This window comes from Ctenocephalides felis, unplaced genomic scaffold, assembly GCF_003426905.1.
Source record: "Ctenocephalides felis isolate EL2017-DRISC unplaced genomic scaffold, ASM342690v1 CF-g0.4_SCAFFOLD_00845, whole genome shotgun sequence".
NCBI lineage: Eukaryota > Metazoa > Arthropoda > Insecta > Siphonaptera > Pulicidae > Ctenocephalides > Ctenocephalides felis.
In genome coordinates, this window is record NW_020536999.1 from 19,513,840 (window position 1) to 19,538,364 (window position 24,525).

At 29.5% G+C, this 24,525-nt stretch overlaps 2 protein-coding genes across 2 annotated transcripts in view; both read right to left on the minus strand.

Moving 5' to 3' along the window:
* The window catches only part of LOC113380103 (tubulin alpha-8 chain-like), a gene marked incomplete at its 5' end in the record, with an annotated part of 5,268 nt that extends 5,234 nt beyond the window's left edge, over positions 1-34 (minus strand). The window contains one exon of the mRNA XM_026619579.1: positions 14-34. Within this exon, the coding sequence (XP_026475364.1) occupies positions 14-34 (21 nt within the window). The remainder of the gene's footprint in view (positions 1-13) is intronic.
* Positions 35-7,478: 7,444 nt separating this feature from the next.
* Positions 7,479-16,036, minus strand: LOC113380116 (tubulin alpha-8 chain-like). Its single transcript, XM_026619582.1, has 3 exons — positions 16,016-16,036; positions 10,427-10,649; positions 7,479-8,632 (listed from the first exon to the last, which is right to left on the minus strand). Exons 1-3 carry the CDS (start codon positions 16,034-16,036, stop codon positions 7,479-7,481), a joined length of 1,398 nt encoding a protein of 465 aa, XP_026475367.1.
* Positions 16,037-24,525: the final 8,489 nt, after the last annotated feature.

A 24,525-nucleotide genomic window follows, 5' to 3' on the forward strand; every position in this document is an offset into this window, starting at 1 on the left:
AATGATAATTTACTTTTTTATAAATCTTTCTTAAATTTTTGTATAATTGAGATATATTTTTTACAATCTAAAATCATTTTCTTCAAATTATCTACAAGAACAATGTCGTTTACCATGGTCATTCATTTAATATAGATGTGAAGAAAAATATTTTATGTTCCATAATTACAAATTTTAGCAGATGTATCTATAAATATCCAATAAGAAAATTCAAAACTATATCATATGTTCTAAATTAGTATGATTATTTCGAAAACAAATAATTAATTCGATAAATAACTTTCCTATGAAACTAGATCGCGACACAAACTTGCATGTCGAGTCCATTTAAATTCTGATTGGATTTATTTAACATAGTATTGAAGTAGATTAAAGCAATTTCACGAATATTTGCAATTGATTAGAATTGAGGTTTATGAAATCATAACATGCAAACATCGAATCGTATATTCCTCAAACTGAATTCCTAGATTTGCTGGGATATTAGAGAAACTATGCAAACTCAAGTTTAGTGTCGAATATTAACGTTGACCAGCAAATGTCCATTACGAAGTTTCGGATGTGAAACGTATTTAAACGTCGTTATAAACATTTAATTTAAATACACAAAATTATGAGGATTATTTATCCAAAATTCAATTTAGGCACATACTGCCATAAATAAAAATATAGTGCAATTTTTGTAATGAAATAATTCATTGATTAAATTGAATAAATATTTATTTATTCATAAATTTATTAAATTAATTTTAATAAATCAAACTCAATTAGCAACATTTTTTAAACATGCTGGCATACTAACTTTAATTTATTAAAATAATTTTGTTTGTAAATAAAAATAGTTTTGTCTTGTACAACCTGCGGAATGTACTTACAAAAATTCTGTTATTTTTGGATTTTTATTTTTTGAAGTAAAACTTCTTTAGGCGCGACTAGGGTGTAAATCCGTACAAATGCAACAGAAGTGCGTTACGGCAGATAAAATAAGATAAGAGTCGAGTGCCAATGATTCGTCATTCGCTCTCGATGATATCATTTCTATACGGGTCGATTGTGAGTAGTCGTCGTCTATGTGAATAGAGATTTGTCGTTGTATGCGTACCGATATCAACAAGGAAATCGGCATAGATAAATAAACATTTTAAAGTTACATCGTAGTACAAATGTTGATTTAATGAAAACTGCCTGAATCAGGAGAATATTTTACCCTGTCCCCTGTAAATAATTATAATGAAAATAATAAAACAAATGCAGCATTTGCGCCGTGTATAAAACATAAGTTTATTGAAATAATTTCTATATTATTCGTAGCTTCTATAAATCTTTCAAGTTATTGAAATGGAAAATATTTTTTAGGCAAAACAGATATTACAACCCCTATTCAAATTTGATCAATTTTGAAAATTTCAAATTCACAGTTGAACAATATGTTTTAATTCTTAAAAATTTAAGACAATTGCGTCATTATTTTTGACTGTGGTCCTAGAAATGTTATTTACGATTACGAATCTAGAGCTTAAATAAAGAAAATTAATAAAAATTAATCACAATAATCAAAAAATGTCAACATTTTTACCAAAGCTCTAGGTTGCACTTAGAAGCTCATAATTTCCAAACTAAGTAAGATACAATTTCTTTCATCATAATTATCATCAACATTATTATCTTGTTTCGACTTGACGTTGAATTCTGGAATACCATGTATGTATATACATTATATGTAAGTGAATATATATATATATATATATATATATATATAATTCATTTCCTACGTGCTTTGAAAAATCTCGTTCTTAAAAATTCAATTTACTCGAACGATTAATTAAATGTCAATAAAAAAGCTCTGAAAGAGAAACGATAAAATTCGCATAATCGCTGATTTAACTTCATTTGAAAGAAATTTGTAAGCTGTCAATTGAGCTTTTGTTCTTTTCCAAAGCTCTTCTGTTATATTTTTTTCGTTCATATATATATATATATATATACATACATACATACATATATATATATATATATATATATATTATATATATATATATATATATCGTCGAATTGAACGATATATAGGTCAGCCTTTTATTATTCGATTTCCATATATACCTAAGATCTTTTTTTATTCTCGTTTTCGTTTCTGAAAGTTTTCGATTTATTGAGATGCAATCAAACGGACTTATAAAGCAAATTGTAGTAAAAAGCTTTCACAAGTATTGGATATATATATATATATATATATATATATATATATATATATATATATATATACATATATATATATATATATATATATATATATAACGGTATATAAAATTTGACTGTTGTCTTTTTTAACTTCCCTCGCGAAAATGATAATTTTTATATATTTTTACATTTCGAAGGTTTCTAATCATTTTGGCATACCTTAGAAAATATTGATGTATGTGTGTGTGTGTGCGGATACAAAATTTCGTCGACGATTTCGTATTCATAAGGAGACGTGCTGATTAGTTTTTGACAAAGGCAGGTCTAGCCGTTTCGGAGATACGGGGCAAAAAGTGCCAAAAATGGTAACTCAGTTTTTGAAAGAACAAAACGACCGCTTTTAATAATTCAAAGAATAATTTATTTGTATTGACGTAATGCAGACCTTATTAAATTTTTGGGAAGGCAGGTCCAGCGGTTTCGGAGATCCAATAAAAAATGGTCAATAATGATCATTAGACATATGAACATCAAACTATTATATATTTTATAGAGATTTTAATGATAAGTATAAATTTTGTTTACATTTATATAGCTAACGTATTGCCATTGCTTTGAGAAAAAAATCTAAATTTCCAAAATACTTTGAAGCATAAAAAAACAATTTTTTCTCAAAAATCGAGTTCTGAAAGAAAATTGCTTACAAATTATATATTGCATAATTGGGGAGTATTCTGTTCTAGAATTTTTAAATAAATGATCGTTTTTCTGACTTATTTTCAAAGTTTAACTGTTGAAAATTATTTATACAATAGAATTTTATAAAATTAAAATCATTTTAGGAGAATAGTTTTTTTTTGTAACTTACTTTTTCGATACGATACCCATGATTTCCCAACTTTTACTGAACCGATTTACTTGAAGTTTCTACAGAATCTTCTCTATATCTATTCTTTTAAGTGTGCACTGTGCTCATACCCAAATTCCGATTTTTATTATTTTTTTCAAAAATGGAGAATATAAAAAATGGTGCAAAAATATGTTCAGATTAATAATATTTAAATCTATTTTTTTTTAGGATTATTTGGAAGGCTCAAATCATGGGTATTGCCAGGTGCCCACTTTTTGAGATCTCCACTTCAACCACTGCTAATTTTAAAAATTATTACCTTTTTTAATTTTTTTTCTCTACTCTTGCGAAGCTGATATCAACTATGAGCTATCATTATCGATGATTCACATTGACTTAAAAATGACTTAAAATTTATACCTCCAGACCAGAATAGACTCTTAAGAATGTGCTTCAACTGAACATCTTTGTAAAACCGTCTGAAAAAATAGATAATTAAGTAAAATTACAACTTTTTCCTCACAATTCTATCAATTACCATCAAAAACTATCCATTACAATCTGCATTCCGTCACATGGCATAACATATGCATTGTTGAGCCGTCGAAATCATTAATTCCATAGGGAATCGTACGTAACAAAATGACTAAAAACAAGTCGTGAGTTTCTTATCGCTCACGCACATCGTCCTGTCGTGTGTATGAACAATATTACGAAGGGACGACATTCTGATGTATTTAGACAGATATATATGGTCGTGATCGCCAGAAGGAACCAACGTTATCGGCTTCTTTCACACGAATAATAGATGGTAATAAATAATTTATTATGCAGACTTTGAATCTTACCAAGCGGTTGCTGGGGTTTGAAAGTATTCCATTGTAAGGATGGTGGTTGATGTATACTGAATGGGTGATGATTTTATTTTTAAATCGGGGCAAAAGAATAATAATTCCATATCAAAGGTGATACAAAATTCAAAGATGTCGATTACTAAAAGATACCCTAAGTATGTACCGAACTGGTTATTACATAAACATTCAGACATGAACACAATCAACCAAGAAGTATAAACACATTCAAACAAATACAAAAGCTGCCTTGAGGATCACCCAGACTCACTCGCCAGAGAACTATGTCATAATACTACCAAAGAAATATTAGAAAACAAATGTATGTAACAAAGGTCAGAAGATTTTGTGTTTTTGGAGTGATTTTTTTAAAATCCTACTATTTTACTGTTCTTCAGGACAGGTGTAAAAATTATGAAAATAATCATAGCTGAATAAGATACTTTACATTTATTTCTTGGATTATTGTATTGAAATTGTAAAGAAAACCAAAGCAGGTAAAAAGACCATCCACCAATATCTCAAAAACAAGAAGAGTTAAGAATTTTTTAACTACTATATTTGAACGTAGAGGGAAACGTATAAGAATTATAGTTACTTTCAAGCCAGTTTTAATATTCTTTAGTAACCTTTATAAAAGCTAACATGTATGCACTAACAATGGTGTAAACAATAAAAAATAGTAAATATAAATGCAAATAAAGCTTAGAAAGCAATTTTGCTAGAGATTAAGTTAAATAAATAGGTATTACAACTCAGCTGATGATTTATTCTGACAACATGCCAGATCAAGTGTTATCTCTGTGAAAAAGTACCCATAAAATTTATATTTTGCATTGATTGAATAACGAATAACTATTATTTCGTGAAATTAAAAATAAGATATTGGACTTTTTTGTTCCCCTGGCCGTCCTATTTTACCCTATGGGGTATAAAAGATTAGGTGACAAATTAAAAAAAACACATTTGTACAATGATGAATTAGCTGGGATGTTTACTGAACCTAGTCAGATAGTTTGACTATTGTTTGGTATGTGTATAATTGAAATTTCTAAATATAATTGCTGAAAGTCAAATGGGACCTTTGTGCCTCACCCTATACTGAATAAATTTTTTTCTAATAATCAATAATTAACATTTTATAAAATCATCATTTTAACTTCCCGGTAGGACAAGTTATAGTAAACGCAAAAAAATCAAAAAGAAAAAATTTTATATATCTTTACATTTTAAAGGTTTCTGAGCATTTTGGCATACCTTAGAAAAAATAGATGTGTGTGTGTGTGCGGATACAAATTTTCGTCGACGATTTCGGGAACACGGATCGTCCGAAACATTCGATTCGTATTAATAAGGAGAAGTGCTGATTAGTTTTTGGCGGAGGCAGGTAACTCAGTTTTTAAGAGAACGGGGCGTCCGATTTTAATTATTTAAAAAACATTTTACTTGTATTGACAAGATGAAGAACTGATTAAATTTTTGAAAAGGCAGGTCCAGTGGTTATGGACTCACAATAAAAATAAGTTAAAAAATGTCATTTGGCAGTCAAAAATGTTTATTGGACTTGTGCGCATCAAATTATCAGATATTTTGTAGAGATTTTCATAATGTGTACAAATTTTGTGTAATTTTTTTTGAGTTCCGTACCAAGATTATTGATTACGGTACGGAAAGTTCCAGCAATTTGCCTTAAGGCACGATGCCATGCACCCCACTAGTATACAATTTAATGTTGAAAAATGTCCAAGAATTATAAAAATAATAGTCAATATAAACCACTAGTGTTTTTTCCCTCGATGTAGAAGAAGCCCAAGCCAAATTTCCTCGCACGGAACGCAAAAGCGTCATCTGCCGCCACCGGAGTGATATAGGACAGCTGTTCATTTCGTTTTCCATCGGATCATTTTTGGTCTTTAAATAGAGGTTTTGTAATATATTCCTCACAAACTCACGTGTCGTACGCGTGCGTTATTTTCGGGTTTGATTTGAAAGATTTTACATAAATTATACCGAAGAGGAAGCCGTTTAAAGGACACTCGTTTACATGAATAATGCCCTAGTGTATATTGAAATCGATGCTTTCAGAAGGATTGTCGAGATAAATCACGCGTTAGGAAGAAAGCAATTTTGTATTGAGGATATTTTTATCCGGTACGACATTTGGTATATTTCAAATATATTGAGGTCGATGACTTAGCTAAATTTGATTAAATTACAAATTACAATGAACAACTTCTTGTATTTTTATGCGTTGGACATAGACCTTTAATTGCATGGACTGCAAAAAATAAGTGTCAAAAGAAAGAAGACTGTGACGTCACTTATTGAACAAGCATTGCCGACAATCGTAGAAGACTTCTGATTGATTAAATGTTATATTGTCGCGTGTTTAATCTAAAAGTAAATATTTCATGCCTAATTTGCATGAACAATAGTTGATATTACATATTTGATCAATTGGGGGTGTTCCACGATTGTCGGCAACGCTCGTTCACTAAGTGACGTCACAGTCCCTTTTTATCTTTTGACACTTTATAAAATGGCAAATATATGAGGATTAGTAGTACATGTAGTCTATGACTGGACAGAGGATTTATTTAATTATGAGTACTTATTTTTGTAGACCTATACCAATATGGACACTAAACTAAATTCAGTTAAATAAAGCAAGTTTTAATTAGAATAAAGTCCTCTCCAAATACAACATTAAGATCAGGCCAAATTTTATCGATTGCGATGAAACATAAATTCTTTTTTATTAGAAAAATAACAAAGCAATTGAAAAAAATATAACCTAAATTAATGACTCTGCTGTAAAAGCTCAATTTTTTGAAATCATGAATTTTATATGGATATTTCGAATCGTTCAAATTAATTGTTCCATTTTGCGTTAACGCGAACTGCAAACTATGTCCATGCATATTTGATCATAATACAATTTTTTGAAAATGATAGTAATATGTACATATATATATATAAATATATATATATATATATATATATATGTACATATTACTATATTAGTATTAGTATTTGTATTGAGAAAGTCTAGTAATCGGGCATAACATCAATACAAAACATGAAATTTTTTCAAAAAATTTTACATCCATACGTTCGGCTATACTCTTTGCCTTCATTCCGTGGAAACTAAAAATAAAATTAAAAACTGAAACAATTGAATAGGAGCGAAAAGAAAAAAAAGAGTAAATAGAACATATAATTAGTTAATTTTAGTGTTAAGTTAGAAAATTTTAATCGCATTACCATATCTTGATACCATGGATTATTAAAATCTATTTTTAATAAATATAAAATAACACTTAATAAAGCGCATATAAATCATAAAATATTAATATAGGTTTTATAAATATAGATATACATTTAAAGATTGTTCTACTAATCAAATATTTTTATTTAAGAAAATTATTATTAATAAGCAAAACTAACATATTTTTCGGCGAATCAGTTTCAATAATCACTAACCATTCAAAAATTTATTATTAAAATCAAATATTCAAATAAAACTGCACGTATATGACAAATAAGTACTACTAAAAATTTTTATGTTATTTCAAAATTGATGGTTGCAACACATGAGGCTAAAAGTCTTCACATGTTGAAGCCCTGTTGTGAAGCTCTAACTCTACACTCATTTCATCTAATGTATCATTTGATACTTCTTCATAATCACGTTCCAGAGCCGCCAGATCTTCCCTTGCTTCTATAAATTCAGACTCGTCCATGCCCTCACTAATATACCAGTGCACGAAAGCTTTTTTGGAATACATTAAATCGAATTTATGGTCCAAACGAACCCACGCATCTTGGATAGCAGTGGTATTAGACAACATCGAGACCGCCCTTTGCACTTTAGCTAAATCGCCTCCTGGAACAGCAGTCGGTGGTTGGTAATTTATGCCTACTTTGAATCCAGTAGGACACCAGTCTACAAATCTTATGGATTTCTTTTCCTTGATCAGAGCAATTGCTGCGTTTACATCTTTGGGGACAACATCACCTCTGTACAACATGCAACATGCCATATATTTACCTAAGCGTGTTTCGCACTTGACCATCTGGTTGGACGGGTCAAATAATTCTGCTGTAATTTCGGCAACAGTCATACCTTCATGGTAGGCTTTATCAGCAGAGACTAAGGGCGAGTACGAAGCTAAAGGAAAATGTATACGTGGATAGGGTACTAAATTGGTTTGGAATTCTGCTAAGTCAACATTTAAGGCACCATCAAACCGCAGACTCGCGGTGACCGAAGACACAACTTGGCTTATCAATCTATTTAAGTTGGCATACGTAGGACGTTCGATATTCAATCTATTCTTACAAATATCGTAAATCGCTTCGTTGTCCACCATGAACTCGACGTCAGTGTAGCTCAAAGTGCGATGCGTAGTCAAAATCGCATTGTAAGGTTCAACAACTGCTGTGCAGACCTTTGGAGCCGGATAGACCGCGAATTCGAGTTTACATTTTTTTACGTACTCGTCGCTGACACGTTGCATTAACAAGGAAGAGAATCCTGAGCCAGTGCCCCCTCCGAAGGAATGGAAGATGAAGAAACCTTGGAGGCCGGAGCATAGATCGGTCAGCTTGCGTATTCGATCCATCACGGTGTCTATGATGTCGCCCCCAATGGAGTAGTGACCTCGGGCGTAGTTGTTTGCGGCGTCTTCTTTGCCGGTTATCAACTGATCCGGGTGGTAGAGATTGCGATATTCGCCACTACGCACTTCGTCTGGAGAATAATAAATTTCAAGTGAATGGAATTCAATTCAACGAAAGATTATTCAATGAGATGGGAAAATAATCTTGGAAAAAACAACCACGAAGACTATGGTATTATTAATCTTTTAATCTTGCTACATCGTTTACTACTACAGTTACATGATCCTATGAGATAATAAAACTAGTGGTTTATGGCATTGTGCCTTAAGGCAAATTGCTGGAACTTTCTGCACCGTAACGAAATGTTTGAGAAATATTAAATGTTTTCATATAGATTATTATAAATACTGTTACATTGTCTAATATTTATAAAAGTTATATAAATTGAATTACAAAGTTCAAAATAATTTTCTAAAGTATATATGCTAGCATTAGAACTTTAGACTATTTTTTTTTTAATATTTTTAACAGCAATCGTCCTATGAGCTGTTGGGCTGAAACTTCTCCTTACTTCGAATTTTTAGATGGTAACCCAATGGTTAATTCATCCATATTTGATGATTTTTGTTATTAGAATTAATCTAATAGAGCTGACTTTTTATTGGTGCAGAAATGCCGAGCAAGGGCTATTTTCACTTGGAAACCTATTGCTATCTATATTTCTAAGTGAAAATCGTTGTCACTTAGACTAAATTTAAATTAAAATCTGAATTATTTTCGACACAAAAAAAATAAAAAAATGGAAAAAAATGAAATTTTTTTTTTCCAAAAGCAATTATTTTGTCAAAACAAATAGAAAGTTGTTGGAATAATTCAAATTGGATGCTTAGTACTCTCAAAAACTTCAATTTTTTGCACATTTAACTCGGTATCTCCAAAACGGTTGGACCTGCCTTTGCCAAAATCTAATCACCACTTCTCCCCGTCATTACAAATTGAATGTTCTTTAGATCATCCAAATCGGATGCTCCATTCTCTCAAATTCGATTTTATCTCGCTATTCTATTTCGCTCCGTATCTCTGAAACGGATGGACCTGCTTTCCCAAAAACTAATCAGTACATTTCCCTATCAATAGGAATCGAATGTTTTTTGAACCATTCAAATTGGTTAATTTGTGCGCCCGAAAACGTGGATGAAATATTGTATCCATACACACACATCCATTTTTTCTGAAGTATGCCAAAATCTTCAGAAACCTTCAAAACGTAAAGAAATGTCAACATTTTCAATTTCGATTTTTGAACGGTTACAATAACTTACCCTATGGGAAGTTAAAAAACAATCGATTCGTAATGATTGAGAAAGCTTACTTAGTTTTTGGCAAAGGCAAGTCCAGCAGTTTTGAAGACACGAGGCTAAAATGGCAAAAAATGGTATTTCTGTTTTTAAAAGAACTTAGCGTCCGATTTGAATGATTCGAAAAACATTTTGTCTTGAAGAAATAAATCGTAATTTTTTTTTTTGGGAAGGCAGGTCCATTGGTTTCGGAGATCTAATAAAAGAAGTCAAAAAATGCCATTTGGTGGTCAAAACTGATCATCAGACATATGCTTATCAAATTATCAGATATGTTTTAGAGATTTTAATAATAAGTACAAAGAGTCTTACTCCCACCCTGGTATTTGAATGATTTTGATGCTATTTTATATCTAATATCAGATTATGCTCATCAAATTATCAAATATTTTATAGAGATTTTAATAAGTAAAAATTTAGTTTACATTTCTATTGAATTTAAATTTTTTAGTAATTTTTTTTTTCAAAAATTTAAAAATTCTCAAAAATCTAATATTTTCAGTTTAGAAGGTAAGCAATTTGCTTGAAGGAACGATGTCATGCACCACTAGTTTCTTTCTAATTACCTACAACGGTGGGTTCTAAGTCGACCATTACACTTCTGGGCACAATTCTTCCGTTTCCGCATTCGCTAAAAAAAGTAGTAAAACAGTTGTCCGAACATTTCTCCATCGTTGCTTGTGACATTGATCCATCACGTTCGATACCATGTTCCAAGCAATACAACTCCCAAGTCGAGTTGCCAATTTGGACGCCCGCCTGGCCAACGTGCACTGTTATACATTCCCTCTGATAAAAGAAATAAGAACTATTATGAAACTGAGTAAAGACAAATAAAAATGGATCAAAATTTGTTTTAAATGCGCTGTTAAAATTGAAATACAATTTTGAAAAACTGCAAAAAAACACATATCTATGTGTGTTTTACTGAACATAGACAGATAGTTGTTTGATATGTGTTATTTGTTGTGTTATAATTGTTTTGGTTTTCATAATAGAATTGCTCAAAGTTAAATTGGACCTTTGTGCCCCGCTCTCCCTCAAAGAACTCCATGAAATTGTTTTTCATTTGTGTCAGTTACCACCAATTTACCCCTAAAATATTCTATCGACTGACAACATTTTAGTGAATTTCCATCTCCAACCCCGAAACATGACGTTGGCAATCATCATTGATGCCACTTTTGATCTTTTGGTGGTTTCGCATTGTGTAACCCTTTCCAAATATCATTACCCTCATTAAAACGTATTATTAGGAACAACGGTTAACCATAATTAACCGAGGCAATTAAAATATCATTATAATAATCATCAATGATGAAATGATTCGATGGTGTTCGGTAATTAAGATAATCGATTGGAACTGTTTAATAATGAATATGACTTTATTAATTGGACTATTAGTTAAATGATTGATTTAAAAACTAGGGGTGAGTGGTATCTTGCCTTAAAATAAGTAGCAAGAACTTCCAGAAAATCGAAACTTAGTTGACTAAACTTTTAGGATACTTTATCGATAAATAAAAATTAAATTATTTTTAATAATGGTTTTTTAGATTTACGATTTGTAAATTTGTTTATTTGAATTTAACTGAATGATTGAATGAATTAAAAACTAGACATAAGTGAAATTTTGCTAAAAGTTAGCAGAATAAGAAGAGGGTTCCTATATTTGAAAAAATGAACAAAAATTATAGTAAGTTATAGTAATCGTAAAAAAATCGAAAATGGAATTTTTTATATATTTTTACGTTTCAAAAGTTTCTGAAAATTTTGGCATACCTTAGAATTAGAAAAAAGTGTGTGTGTGTGCGACGATTTCGGGAACTCGATTCAACCGATTTTAATTATCCAAAAAACATTCAATTCCTATTAATAAGGAGACGTGCTGATCAGTTTTTCGCAAAGGCAGGTCACTAATAAGTCACTCATGGATTAATACCGATTTCTTATTTATTAAGTCCAATATTTGCATTTGCCACATCTAGTTAGATTTTAGAACCAAACTAAAAATTTTATGAATTTCTTCAAATTTTTAAGCAAATAATTTTTTTTTTGCATATTGTTGTTCGCCAAAAACTATCGATTTAACAATAAAATATAACTAACGTGCAAAAATAGGCCATTCCGGGCCATTTATAGGATTAAAATGTGACAAACGCAATTTTAAATAATAATTATTATTTTTACAACACTGCATGCGGATGCACATTTAAAATTATTGCCGAATTGTTAATCATGGTGTTATAAATATTTGAATAACCCGCAATTGTGCTATTCAAATTCCGAAATTTTAGGTCAATATGCAATAAATACATACCATGATTAGGAATTTCCCGTATTTCTACTCGAATCACTAAAAATTTTGACGTGGTTACCAGGAATTTTGGAAATTGGAACACAATACAAATTTAGACGGAAAATTTAGAAAAATATTGTTTCAAAATGCACCGGATGATGTTTACTTGTTCCTGATTTGTTTTTGTCAAATGTCATTTTGCAAAATGTCATTAATTAGTAAAATTTTGATAATTTAAAATATATACAGTTAAAATAACGTAGATCTAATAAATACGCATTAATAATAATTATATTAGTTTTATTAATTGCATATATTCCATGTTTCAAATACATGGTACTCCCTTAGGATTTCTTGGTATATAAAAGTATCTCAGTGTATATTTTTACGAATAAGTGTAAATATCTTATTTCAGAGAAAAACTACGTGATTCTCGTGATATAAATATACGACTTGGAATTGAACAAAAGAGTTTTCTACGCGATTTATTCTAATTTCGAAGACTGTTGACACAGAAGCACTTGTAGGAAGTTTCTTCTTATTGCACGATATTGCATAATATATCAAAGTGAAAGAAAAAACTCATATGAAGTTAGTTGCGTGTTAGTGCAACAATATATAAATATTATGTTTTATTTATTTATTAACTTCCCGTAAGGTAAGTTATAATAATGGGCCAAAAATCGAAAATGAAAATTTTTGCATATCTTCACGTTTCAGAAGTTTCTGAACATTTTGGCATACCTCAGAAAAAATGGATGTGTGAGTGTGTGTTTTGTAATTCCGTATTTTTTCGTCCACGTTTTCGGACGCACTGATCAACCGATTTGAATAGTTTAAAAAACAATCGATTCCTATTGATAAGGAGATGTGCTGATTAGGTTTTGGCAAGGACAGTGTTCGCGCCAATCTAAGCATGCGGGTATATTGAAATGAAAACAAAAAATCATCAATCAATTTATGATAAAATTAAACTCAAATCATTCATCACGTAATAAAAACATATTGAAATTATTATAAATACAATGTAATTTACGTAATTAAAGTAAAATAAATATTACTAGTTACAAAATCAAAGTATTATCAATCGGTCCTTCGAAAAGCAAAATTCAATTCAATCAAGCAACACCCTAAAAACAGACAGGTCCAACTGTTTCAAAGTTACGGGGCAAAATGAGCAAAAAATGGCTATTTTATTATTAGGAGAATGTAGCCTTCAATTTGAATGATTCAAAAAACATTTTATTTTTATTGACGAGATAAACAACTGATTAAATTAATGGAAAAAAGCTCCAGTAAAAAATGATCATTAGATATATCGAAATCAAATTATCAGGTATTATTAATAAAGATTTTCATAGTAAGTACAAATATTACAATATATAAAATCGATCATATATTCCAGGTTACATCGACCACAATCTTACATATATTAATCTAGTAGCTACTACTATTGCTACTATTGCTACTATTTAATTCCCTTAAAATTTACGTACCAAAATTAATTATCATTATACCAGTGAGACACAAAAATTTTAATTTTGATATATTTCACGCCCTTGCATTTTTTACATGCGAATTTATTTGATAGAAAAATATTTAATCCGACACAAAGAACTATGTAAATAATTCGTTGTTTATATTCTAATAAAAATAATTCCATTGCGATGCAAAAAGCGAGCCTTTGACGTGATTAAAATTATGATATCCAATTATAAAACACGATGCTGAAACATAATAATTACACGAAATATTTCACAAAATAAACATTAATAAACTATTCGTATTAATAACATGTCACGTATAGCTATTTGTATCATACTTTAATTAATAAATTAAATTTTCGAATAAATCAATTTGATAATCATATAATATTACACTATCCGTCAGGTAAATGTACGCATATGTCTCGGCAATAAATTACATGTGGAAAATTGTAGTTACTGAAAGTTATTATCGTTAAATATTAGACTAGTCGAAAACAATGCTAATTTTGAATGGTTCAAATTATGCTTAATACTTTCTCAGAACTTTATTTTAATTTTACCTTAAGTTTGTTTTATACATGACATTCACAAATAGAGGCGGGGCACAAAGGTTCAATTCTACTTTGAGCAGTTATATTGTTGAAACCAAACAAATCTCCCAGCTAATTGTAGACTTCAAAACGTGAAGATATGCAAAAAAATTCACTTTCGATTTTTGGCCCATGACTATAACTTTCACTACGGGAAGTTTAAGATATGTATGATTTCTTTTGCAATTACTATGAGTTACCCTATGAGAAGTTAATAAGAAACAAAGAAAAATAATTATACAAAGTGGGCACTTGTAGAATATGAGTATTTTATAAAAATCTGTCCTTTTCCCTTTGGCACGTGCATGGGAGCAGATATGGAAATCGAAATCTATATTTACGTTATCGTAAGTAGTCACATAATATTTTCGAAGACATGTTGGTACAATATTTGTGTTCTGCAAACAAGCCTTGCATTATTATGCTTCAAAAGATTCGATATTTCTAACATTTTACATATTTATATGTTTACCTAAAACTCCCTTTATTTGGCGTACACGTCATGTGACATGTACCGCCGCCATCGATATTTTTCGCCTGAAAATTGGGTTAACGAGGGAAAGGTCGCATTTTAAGGGTAAATTTAATTTAATAATATGAAAAAATCATTAGCCTGCATTTTTACGGCTTATTTTTTGATTGAATCTCATATAATTTTAAACTAACACATTTTTTTATATAGATGGTTCTGCCATACTACTTTTTGATTCAGAACTACGTTGCAACATATTTTTGAAAAAATGAATTTAAAAGCTATCCATTAAGATAATTAGTAGTCTAACTAAAATTAGTAGAAGTTTTATCCCATATTTCTGGTAAAAATCGAAAAATATAAGGTCAAATGTCTTATAAAAGATGACAGACAGTAAATAATTTATGATACTAATCTCTGATAAATACCAAATAGCCAAAAAACGACTCTAGTATTCTTTGTACACAAAATTATGCGTAGAGAAAATAAATATCCATGATATTAAATAATACATATGAAATAAGAGTAAACATTTTCTAACTGGACATGGAGAGAAAATTGATTTCAAATTATATTTGTTTAGCACGAAAAAGGTAAAATAAATAGTCTATGTAATTTTTGTAACGAAACTAAATCAATATACCTTTTTATGATAATATGGGAAAATAGTTAAACACGAAAAGAGAAATTCATTGACATTATAAAATTGCCTTAATATTAAAAGAAAATTAATGAATAATTTATTCAAAACAAAGCTTATAAATGAACTTTTTTTTCACTATATAATTTACTACTGTCTTTAGTCGACATCTAGTAAATTTAAAGATAATATAATTAGATTACATATGACAAATGAATTGACAATAGTAGACCACCAATTTTCTCAAACTTTGATGATTTTTTAAAATTAAACTACTTGTCGCAAGGCCGTAATATTTCAGTAAGTTCTATAAAACCATGATATATATCGCCAAAAAAATCCATAAAAATCGACTTAATTTTTTTTCAACGGTTAATTACAAGAAAACGGCTCGGTTGATTTTCACCTAAAACTAATCAGTATCATTCCCAACCAATATCTTTCGAACAGTTTTTGATTTTTTAAAATCGATTCGGTAGTATGAGCTTAAATGTAGACGAAAAGTTTAACACTTTTTTCAAAGAAACGGCTCGGCCGATCGTCGCACGAAACGATAGTCCTCATCGAGATACATCAAATGGTTTTTAAATTTTTGAAATCGGTCCAGCCGTTTTTGAGAAAACGTTGATTTACGGCAGAAAATCTGTTTACACACATACACACACACTTTTTTCAAAATTGGTCTCATTCGATTCAGAATAGCTTGAAACGTCGAGGAAACATAAAATTAGCAAATCGGATTTTTTGATGGAAAATATTTATTTCTCCTTCGGGAAGTAAATAAAATAACATTATATAAGAGAACATAATTTCTCATACAAGAAATTTTAGTGAAATCTTTCTTCTTTTTTTTCGATTTAATCTTTACCCAAAAAGGACAAGAAATAGATGTCACAACCGTACCCAACGCACACATCTGAAAACAAATCAACATCATAACTGTGCTAAATTATTTAAGTTAAAAATAATTGCTGGTAAATAACTACCAATGTTCAACTTACAGCAAAATAATTTAATCAAAGTAATCTATCTGTATACAATTAACAATTATGATGAGAAGAATTAAAAAAAATAAATTAAATGAATTAAAATATCTAAACTTATGTTTGACTCTTTAAAAGCAATATTTATGTCTATAGATTATGTATAATGGTGAAGCGCTGACTCAATACAATAATGTAAACTTGTTCGAACAAACATACTTCATCTTGCCCTCATTGGACCTTATCTCAAAATCAGTACAGCTTAGCCGTTATGATGACTGTGACTTGGCACAACCGTACCCAGTCTCCCCTAATATTAATAATATTTATTTTCAATAAATTATAAATTATAACCATGTTGATTTTCCGGGAATTAAAAAAAAATAAATTAAATGAATTAAAATATCTAAACTTATGTTTGACTCTTTAAAAGTAATGTTTATGTCTACAAATCATTTTAATGTAGAGCGTTGACTCTATACAATAATGGGAACTTGTTCGAACAAACATACTTCATCTTTCCCTCATTGGACCCTATCTCAAAATCAGTACAGCTTAGCTGTTATGATGACTGTGCCCTGACACAACCGTACCCAATCTCCCCTAATGTTAGTATTTATTCTCAATGGATAATTATAAATTATAACCATGTTGATTTTCCGGGAATTAAAAAAAAATTAAATGAATTAAAATATCTAAACTTATGTTTGACTCTCTAAAAGCAATGTTTATGTTTACAAATCATGTTAATGTAGAGCGTTGACTCTATACAATAATGGAAACTTGTTCGAACAAACATACTTCATCTTTTCCCTCTTTGGTCCCTATTTCAAAATCAGTTCAGCTTAGCTGTTATGATTGTGCCCTGGCACAACCGTACCCAGCCTCCTCTAATGTTAGTATTTATTCTCAATAAATTATAAATTATAACCATGTTGATTTTCCGGGAATTGCACAATAGTCCCTTGGTCTCTTTACCCATATCTGTGGCTGAGTATTCGGTTCCCAGTTTTGAGTTAGTTTGTTGTTTACATGGAAAAAGTTGATTTACTGTTATGTATTGCGAAAGTTCAAATACAGATTCCTACGTACAATGTTGTAAGTTGATAAAATTGTTCGGAAATGTCGTGGTTCAGATGAAATATAGTTTTGGAAACGTGATTTTGATGGATTCATGTGTTATTGAAATATATATTCCAATATTGTTTCGGTACGAGAGATATGCAACTTTAAATATATAAGTAAATAAAATTTTTATAAAATATTTAATTTTTAATTGAATTTTAATTTAATTTTTTTGTATTTTAATTTACTAATTGTTTCTATCTTTGTGGTCCTTTTTATCCCAATCGTATGTTAGCTATTTTAGAGGTTCCATCAAAAACTGTTGAATCTTACTTAAAAACTAGTGGTGCATGGCATCATGCCTGAACGTTTTAAAAAAGATTCAATTATCTTTTAGAACAGTGTAAAAAATGAAATTTTTGAAAAACAATGATTTTTTTAATTCTTTGAAATATTTTAAAAATTTTGAACTTTTTTTTCAAAACTAATCGCGGTACGTTAGTTGCGTAGAAACGTATTATCAAAGCGCGTGGGCGCCGCGTCGCATTAAAGGGATAAACATTGGTACGGAACCTATAGAAAAGTGAACAAAAATTGTTGCATATGTCTAATGATCATTTTAGACCACCGAATATCATTTTAATCAATGTTTCATTTTGTCAATACCATTAAAATGTTTTTTGAATCATTCAAATCGGGCGCTCCGTTACCTCAAAAACCTCTGTTTATATAAGAAGTATCTTCTTCTTACTAATATAAATAGATTTTCTTCTTTATTTTTAGTCCTGACCATACAATGACCCAACGATTTATAACTTTTGGTTTAATGTTTCCACAGGATAACATCTGTCGAGTCGGCTAATATTATATATATATATATATATATATATATATATATGTGTGTGTGTGTATATAATTTTGAATATACACACGTGTATATTTGGTGTATAATTAAAACATGAACACGATGTTAAATCAAGTTTTCGCATTGGGTGAATCTTCCTCTCGGTTGTAGACGTAGGCTCGCTTATAATAATATTATTTTCGGGAACATGACTGTTACTCTGTTATATTTCTAAGCAATTCATTTCGCAGCCCCTATATCATTTAATGCTGTGCAATAAATATTAATTAATATACCCTCTATTGATTAATGTGTGAGTGAACGCCATATAGCAATTTCATAAATGGCCTTTTGCCCTGTGCAAACGATGATCAACGAAAACATATACTCTTGCCTTGTGCTTTATTAATAAATACACGAGGAGAGAAGATGATATATAAAACATATACAAGTATTTTTATGATTAATACGATACACTGGGAAAACATAGTTTTATCTATTTACTCATAAGTTTTTTTTTCATATCAATAATCAGGTTCTTTATATCATTATCAATATCATATCATTATATAAAACACAAGTAAAATGTGGATTTTATTAACGATACTATTTTAAAGTAGAGGAAAAATTATGTGTGATCAGTCACCGCCTCGAAGGCGATGGGCTACCTCGAAGAAAAAGAAGGGCCACAATGTCAAATTTTTAACGAAAGTATTTTTTTTGCTTGTTAGTCTCTTCGTTTTTGAGGTTGTTTAGTTTTTGATACCTGCATATGATTTTTAAGAATGTGTTATTTAATTGTTTTATGAGATTTATTGTTATTTAACGTTTCGTTGGGTAAGTCAAAAATAAAAATTGCATATCTTCACGTTTCAAAGATTTCTGAACATTTTGGCATACCTTAGAAAAAATTTATGTATGTCTGTGTGCGTATGTATATTTGGATTTAATTTTTTGTCCACGATTTTGGGCGCATGTATCAAACGATTTAAATGATTCAAAAAACATTTGATTCCTACTGATGAGAGACGTGCTGATTAGTTTAAGACAGGTCCAGTGGTTTCGAAGATGCGGGAAAAAAGTTTCTACCTATTTACTTATCTAACTTTCTATCTGCATGTTTATATGTGAATCAATAATAATGATTATATGATTATATTTGATCCACAAATTTGCATTTTTTTCTGCATCTCAAAAACTGCTATACCTGTCTTCGCAAAAATTTTATTCCACTAACACGAACCTCACTTCATTTGCGATTACTATAACTTACCCAATAGAGTTTATTATTTTAAATTGCATTAGGTTCATAAAAAAGATAAATAAAATAAAACGCCAATATAGTAATGAAACCAGCCAATTCCAATTATAATTAAAAAAAATATGATACAGATTATCAACTAGTGAATAGTTTATTACTTAATATTGGCAATCGTGGAGTCCGTCTCTGCCCCAGTTCTCGTCCTGTATCGTTTATTTAGCCGAGACAAATAAAGCTTTTCGAAACTAGCAATTTCCATAAAGCAGACAAAATTTCTAAATTCGTCGTGTGTATCCTTTACAATACAATATGTATTATTCTATCTCATACGAGTACGTTTCTCACATATTTGAACAATACGGTGGCAGAGAGCGCATTGGATCACCAGGAGAATACTAATAACCAGCCATCTATATATATTTATATCGCGGATATCACAAATGCATTTGTTCGCCGAGGAAAACGTCTCGGGCGAATTATGCAATTGCGTCACACACAGCACGAGGATAGGAAATAGAGAAAAATCAACTTTTCCGATACAGATCGGGGGCTAGTGGACGATAGGATAGATTCTTATGAGAACAATAAATATTCTTTTGAGATATTTTGTTCTACAACTTACTCATTATCGTTTTTCCTGCTTGATCATTTACCAATCAATTTTTCTTAGATTTCGGAAATGAAAGAAAATCAATATTTGCAGTACACTGAAAATAGAAGTTCAATATCTGTAACAACCACATGTTTTTTAGGTCATCAGGTTGAAACAAAAATAAAAATAAAAGTATTTATATTCAGTAATGGCTACACATATCAGAGACTGGTGGACAAACGAATAGTGAGAATATTTATATCATAATATTAAATATGCTTTTAGGATTTTGTGGTTCAAAACATATTCATTATCAATTACTCTATCACAAATTGTTTTATTAATAGCGAAAATCGAGAAAATGCTACTTTTTTGATACAGATCAACAGCTGATATCTGATTCAATGGATTTTTGTAACAATTATACACTTCAACACAGAAATTTTAAATAGCTAGCTTAAATTTGTTATAATATATCGTTCTAGTTTGAAACAAAATATTCAGAATTTTTTCTACATTTTTTTTTAAAATCTCAATCTTTGTCCAGTGGTTTATGTTTGATTTAGCTCAGCCAAAACTAGATAAAATTTAGCAAAATTCTATATGAAGAAACTAACATACTCCGATACAAAAGTTTTGGAAAAAATAAACGTAGACCTTGCTAAATATTACTAGTTTGGAATAAAATATATGGGTAATTTTCTAAATTTTTTTTACAATTGGTGCACTCTTTCTTATTTAGTTTAGCAGAAACTAGATAAAATTGAGCAAATTTCTATATTTTGAAAATTTTGAATAAAAGAAGCGTAAACTTTGTCAAAATTATTGTAGTAGTTAGGAATAAAATAATGGAGTAATTTTTCTACGTTTCTTTAAATATCTCGAAACCTTTGTTCGAAGCTCTCTTTTCTATTCAGCATAGCAGAAACTAGATAAAATTTAGCAAAATTTGACATGAAAAAACTTAAACATTTCGATACAAAAATGTTGAATAATAAAAGCTTAAACCCTCTTAAATATATTGTATTAGATTGGAATAAAATAATTGTGCCATTATTTTACATTTCCTTAAATATGTCGAAAACTTCATTCAGTGAGCTTTTTTTAATTTAGCTTAACAGAATTTAGATGAAATGAATAAAATTCTACATGAAGAAACTTACACACTCCAGTACAAAAATTTTGAATAAAAAAATTATAAACTTTGCCAAAATTATTGTACTAGTTTAGAATATAATAAATGAGTCAATTTTCTACATTTTTTAAACATCTCGAAAATTTGGTTCAGTTCACTTTTCATTATTTAGTTTAACAGAAACAAGATAAAATTGAGCAAAATTCGATATAGAAAAACTTACACACTCCGATACAAAAATTTTGAATAATAGAAGCGTGAATTCTATCAAATATTTTGTACTAGTTAAGAATATAATAAATAAATCATTATTCTACATTTTTTTAACTTCCCAAAAACTTTGCTTCAGGCTCTCTTTTCTATTTAACACAGCAGAAACTAGATAAAACTTAGCAAAATTTCATATGGTTCGTCATATCCGATACAAAAATATTGAATAAAAAATGCGTAAATTCTACTTAATATAATGTGCTAATATGTAGTAAATGAGTCTAAATATATCAAAAACTTTGTTTTGGACTCTCTTTTAATTTAGTTTTGCGGAAACTGGATAAAACTCACTATAAATCTATATAAACTGTATTTATCGTCTATTAATACTATGTTTAAGGATTTTATTTTCTGTACACTTGTGATTTTCGATTTTCACTCAAATAATACGAATCTATAATGAATGGACTGAATGGACTGAAGTGAGAAAAAAGGGTTGAAAATTAATTTACCTAAACAATGCTGTCTGCGAATTGATCTGCATACATTGTAATTAATTTTTTCTGTAGAATCTTTCTTTATGAATGATGAAGACTAAATTTTTGTTGATGATTTAAACAAGTTTTATTCTTGATGGAGTTATTTGACTAAAATACAGTTTCGACTACTTTATCCCTTTATTATATTTCCTTTATCATTATCCAAGACCAGATCTCAGTCTATTGAAAAAATGGAATGAAAATAAATGAAAAGTCTAGCGTTGTTGTGCTGTGTAGTAGGTAAGACGCGTGCCGAGAGTTGAAGAGAAGCGCTTTAAATAAATCACCCGACACAAGAAAATTCGTGTTCTTTAGCCGGAGACCGATGCGACAGGGAACATACATCGGCGCCAAGATTTTCAATCTACACAGAAATGACTTATAAAATATCTTCTCTTCTCCGAGAAGATAAAATTCAGGACAATGTGGACGAGTTCAGTAGATACAACTGGAATTTTCACTGGTGTTTTAATCTCTTTGCGGAGGAAAACGAATGTTTTTTAACAGATAGACTTTGAAAGTACCGATTAGGGGATGAAATGATTTCTGTTGAATTAACTTAATAAATATCTTACTTTTTGGTGAAAATAAAAATCAGGACAACGTGGACCGCAATGGAGTTTTTGTTTATTTAACCTTCTATGGGCCCATAACCTGTGAGCACATAACTTTAGAGTCTCATTCCAAATTTTTTGGTATTTTACCTAATTATTAGTATTAATTTTTATAACATTGTCTAATCAACAAATATCAATATTTATAACTTTTCTCAGACTTTTCGACCTGAAATAAAAAACATTTACTTAGAAATGCAGACATTATAGGTCGCTGTGACTAAGTCCCATACTCCATTATTACCAAAAAATGTTTTAACCGAATTTTTTGGTTTTTGGTTTTTATTTGCATATAAGTAACATACTATTACAACAATCATAACTATTGATTTTTGGCCTTCCTAATAATTGTTTTGGACGTAAAATGAAAATTCATCTCAACTTTCAGCTTTTTTAGAGTGCGTACCTCTCTACTACAGATATTTTTGATGAATATTGTCATTATTATTTTATTATTATATTAAATGATGAATATTATCATTATTATATCATTATTATATTAAATATCTTCTTTCTAAGAAAATAAAATTCAGGGAAATGTCGATGTCTTCAATGAAATTTTTTCGGTTTTATTCGTTTCGTGGAGTACGTACAGTTCTATTGGAATTTGAATCTATATATTTCCGAGTAAAATGAATTTTGGTAAAATATCTTTTTTTGAGAAATAAGATTTAGTAAAATGTGGACGACCTCAATGTAATTTTTATAATTTTAATCATTTTATAGAGTATGTTAAGATCTATTGAAAATTTAATTTATCGATTTGGCAGTGGAAAATACAACTCAGATCAATGCAATTTTCATGAATTCAATCAGTTTATGAAGTACGTACAACTCAAATAAAAATTACATTTATCGATTTGGCAGTAAAATGATAATTAATAAATATGAACTCATAAAATACGTTTCACTTGTTTCAGATTATTGGAATTTTTATGAATTTAATTTCTTTATTTATCTATTAGAATTTGACTCTATCAATAGGAATCGAATGTTTTTTTAATTTTTCAAACTGTATTCTGGTTTTCGAATTATCCAAACCGGTTTATCCGTGTTCCCAAAATCGTAGACGAAAATTTGTATCCGTTCACAAACACACACATCCATTTTCCCTAAGATATGCCAAAAGTTTCGGAATCGTTTAACGTAAAGATATATAAAAAAAATTATTTTCGATTCTTTTGCGATTACCCTACGGTAAGTTAAAAATATTTTAAATGTTTAGTATTTTTGTTTGAGATAATATAATGATTCTATACAATTTCAAAATCTATACTAATTGAGTATTCATTTTATTTTTTAGGAAGAAAAACCTTTAGTAATTATTAAAGTTAGAACAAAAATGAGAATTTGTGCCCATATCACTTTAAAAGGCCGTTACATGTTCGAATAAGAGAATTTTTTTTCCAAAAAGCCCTTCGGAAAAAAAAATATTCTTTTTAATAATGGACTGATAATTGATGATAGAGATAATATTTTGACAGTTTTAGACGATTATGAAATATAAAATTTGAATGATTTCTTTTGTTTCAATACCAAAAATACAGATATTTTGAAGGTAAATAACTTTGAAAGTTTTTCTGCATTCCAGTGTACTGTATTGCCTATCCAATAATCCATATTGCACAACACACACACACATCCATATATATATATATATATATATAAATATATATATAATGTGTGTATGTGTCTATATATGTATGTATCTTGCCATTCTGTCCAAGATATTGTAAATTCTGCAAGCGAGCGTTCATCCTGAGCGGGACATTAATATTGACAATGATTTACTTACGACCCGTCCTTATGCACGAAGTACCACTACAATGTGTTTCTAAGAGATTATAAATCCCTAGAAAAATGTTCAAGGCATCAATTTTTCTCTTCTTTTGAGCTACACTTATATTTCTACAGGTAATACAATTTTTCCAACA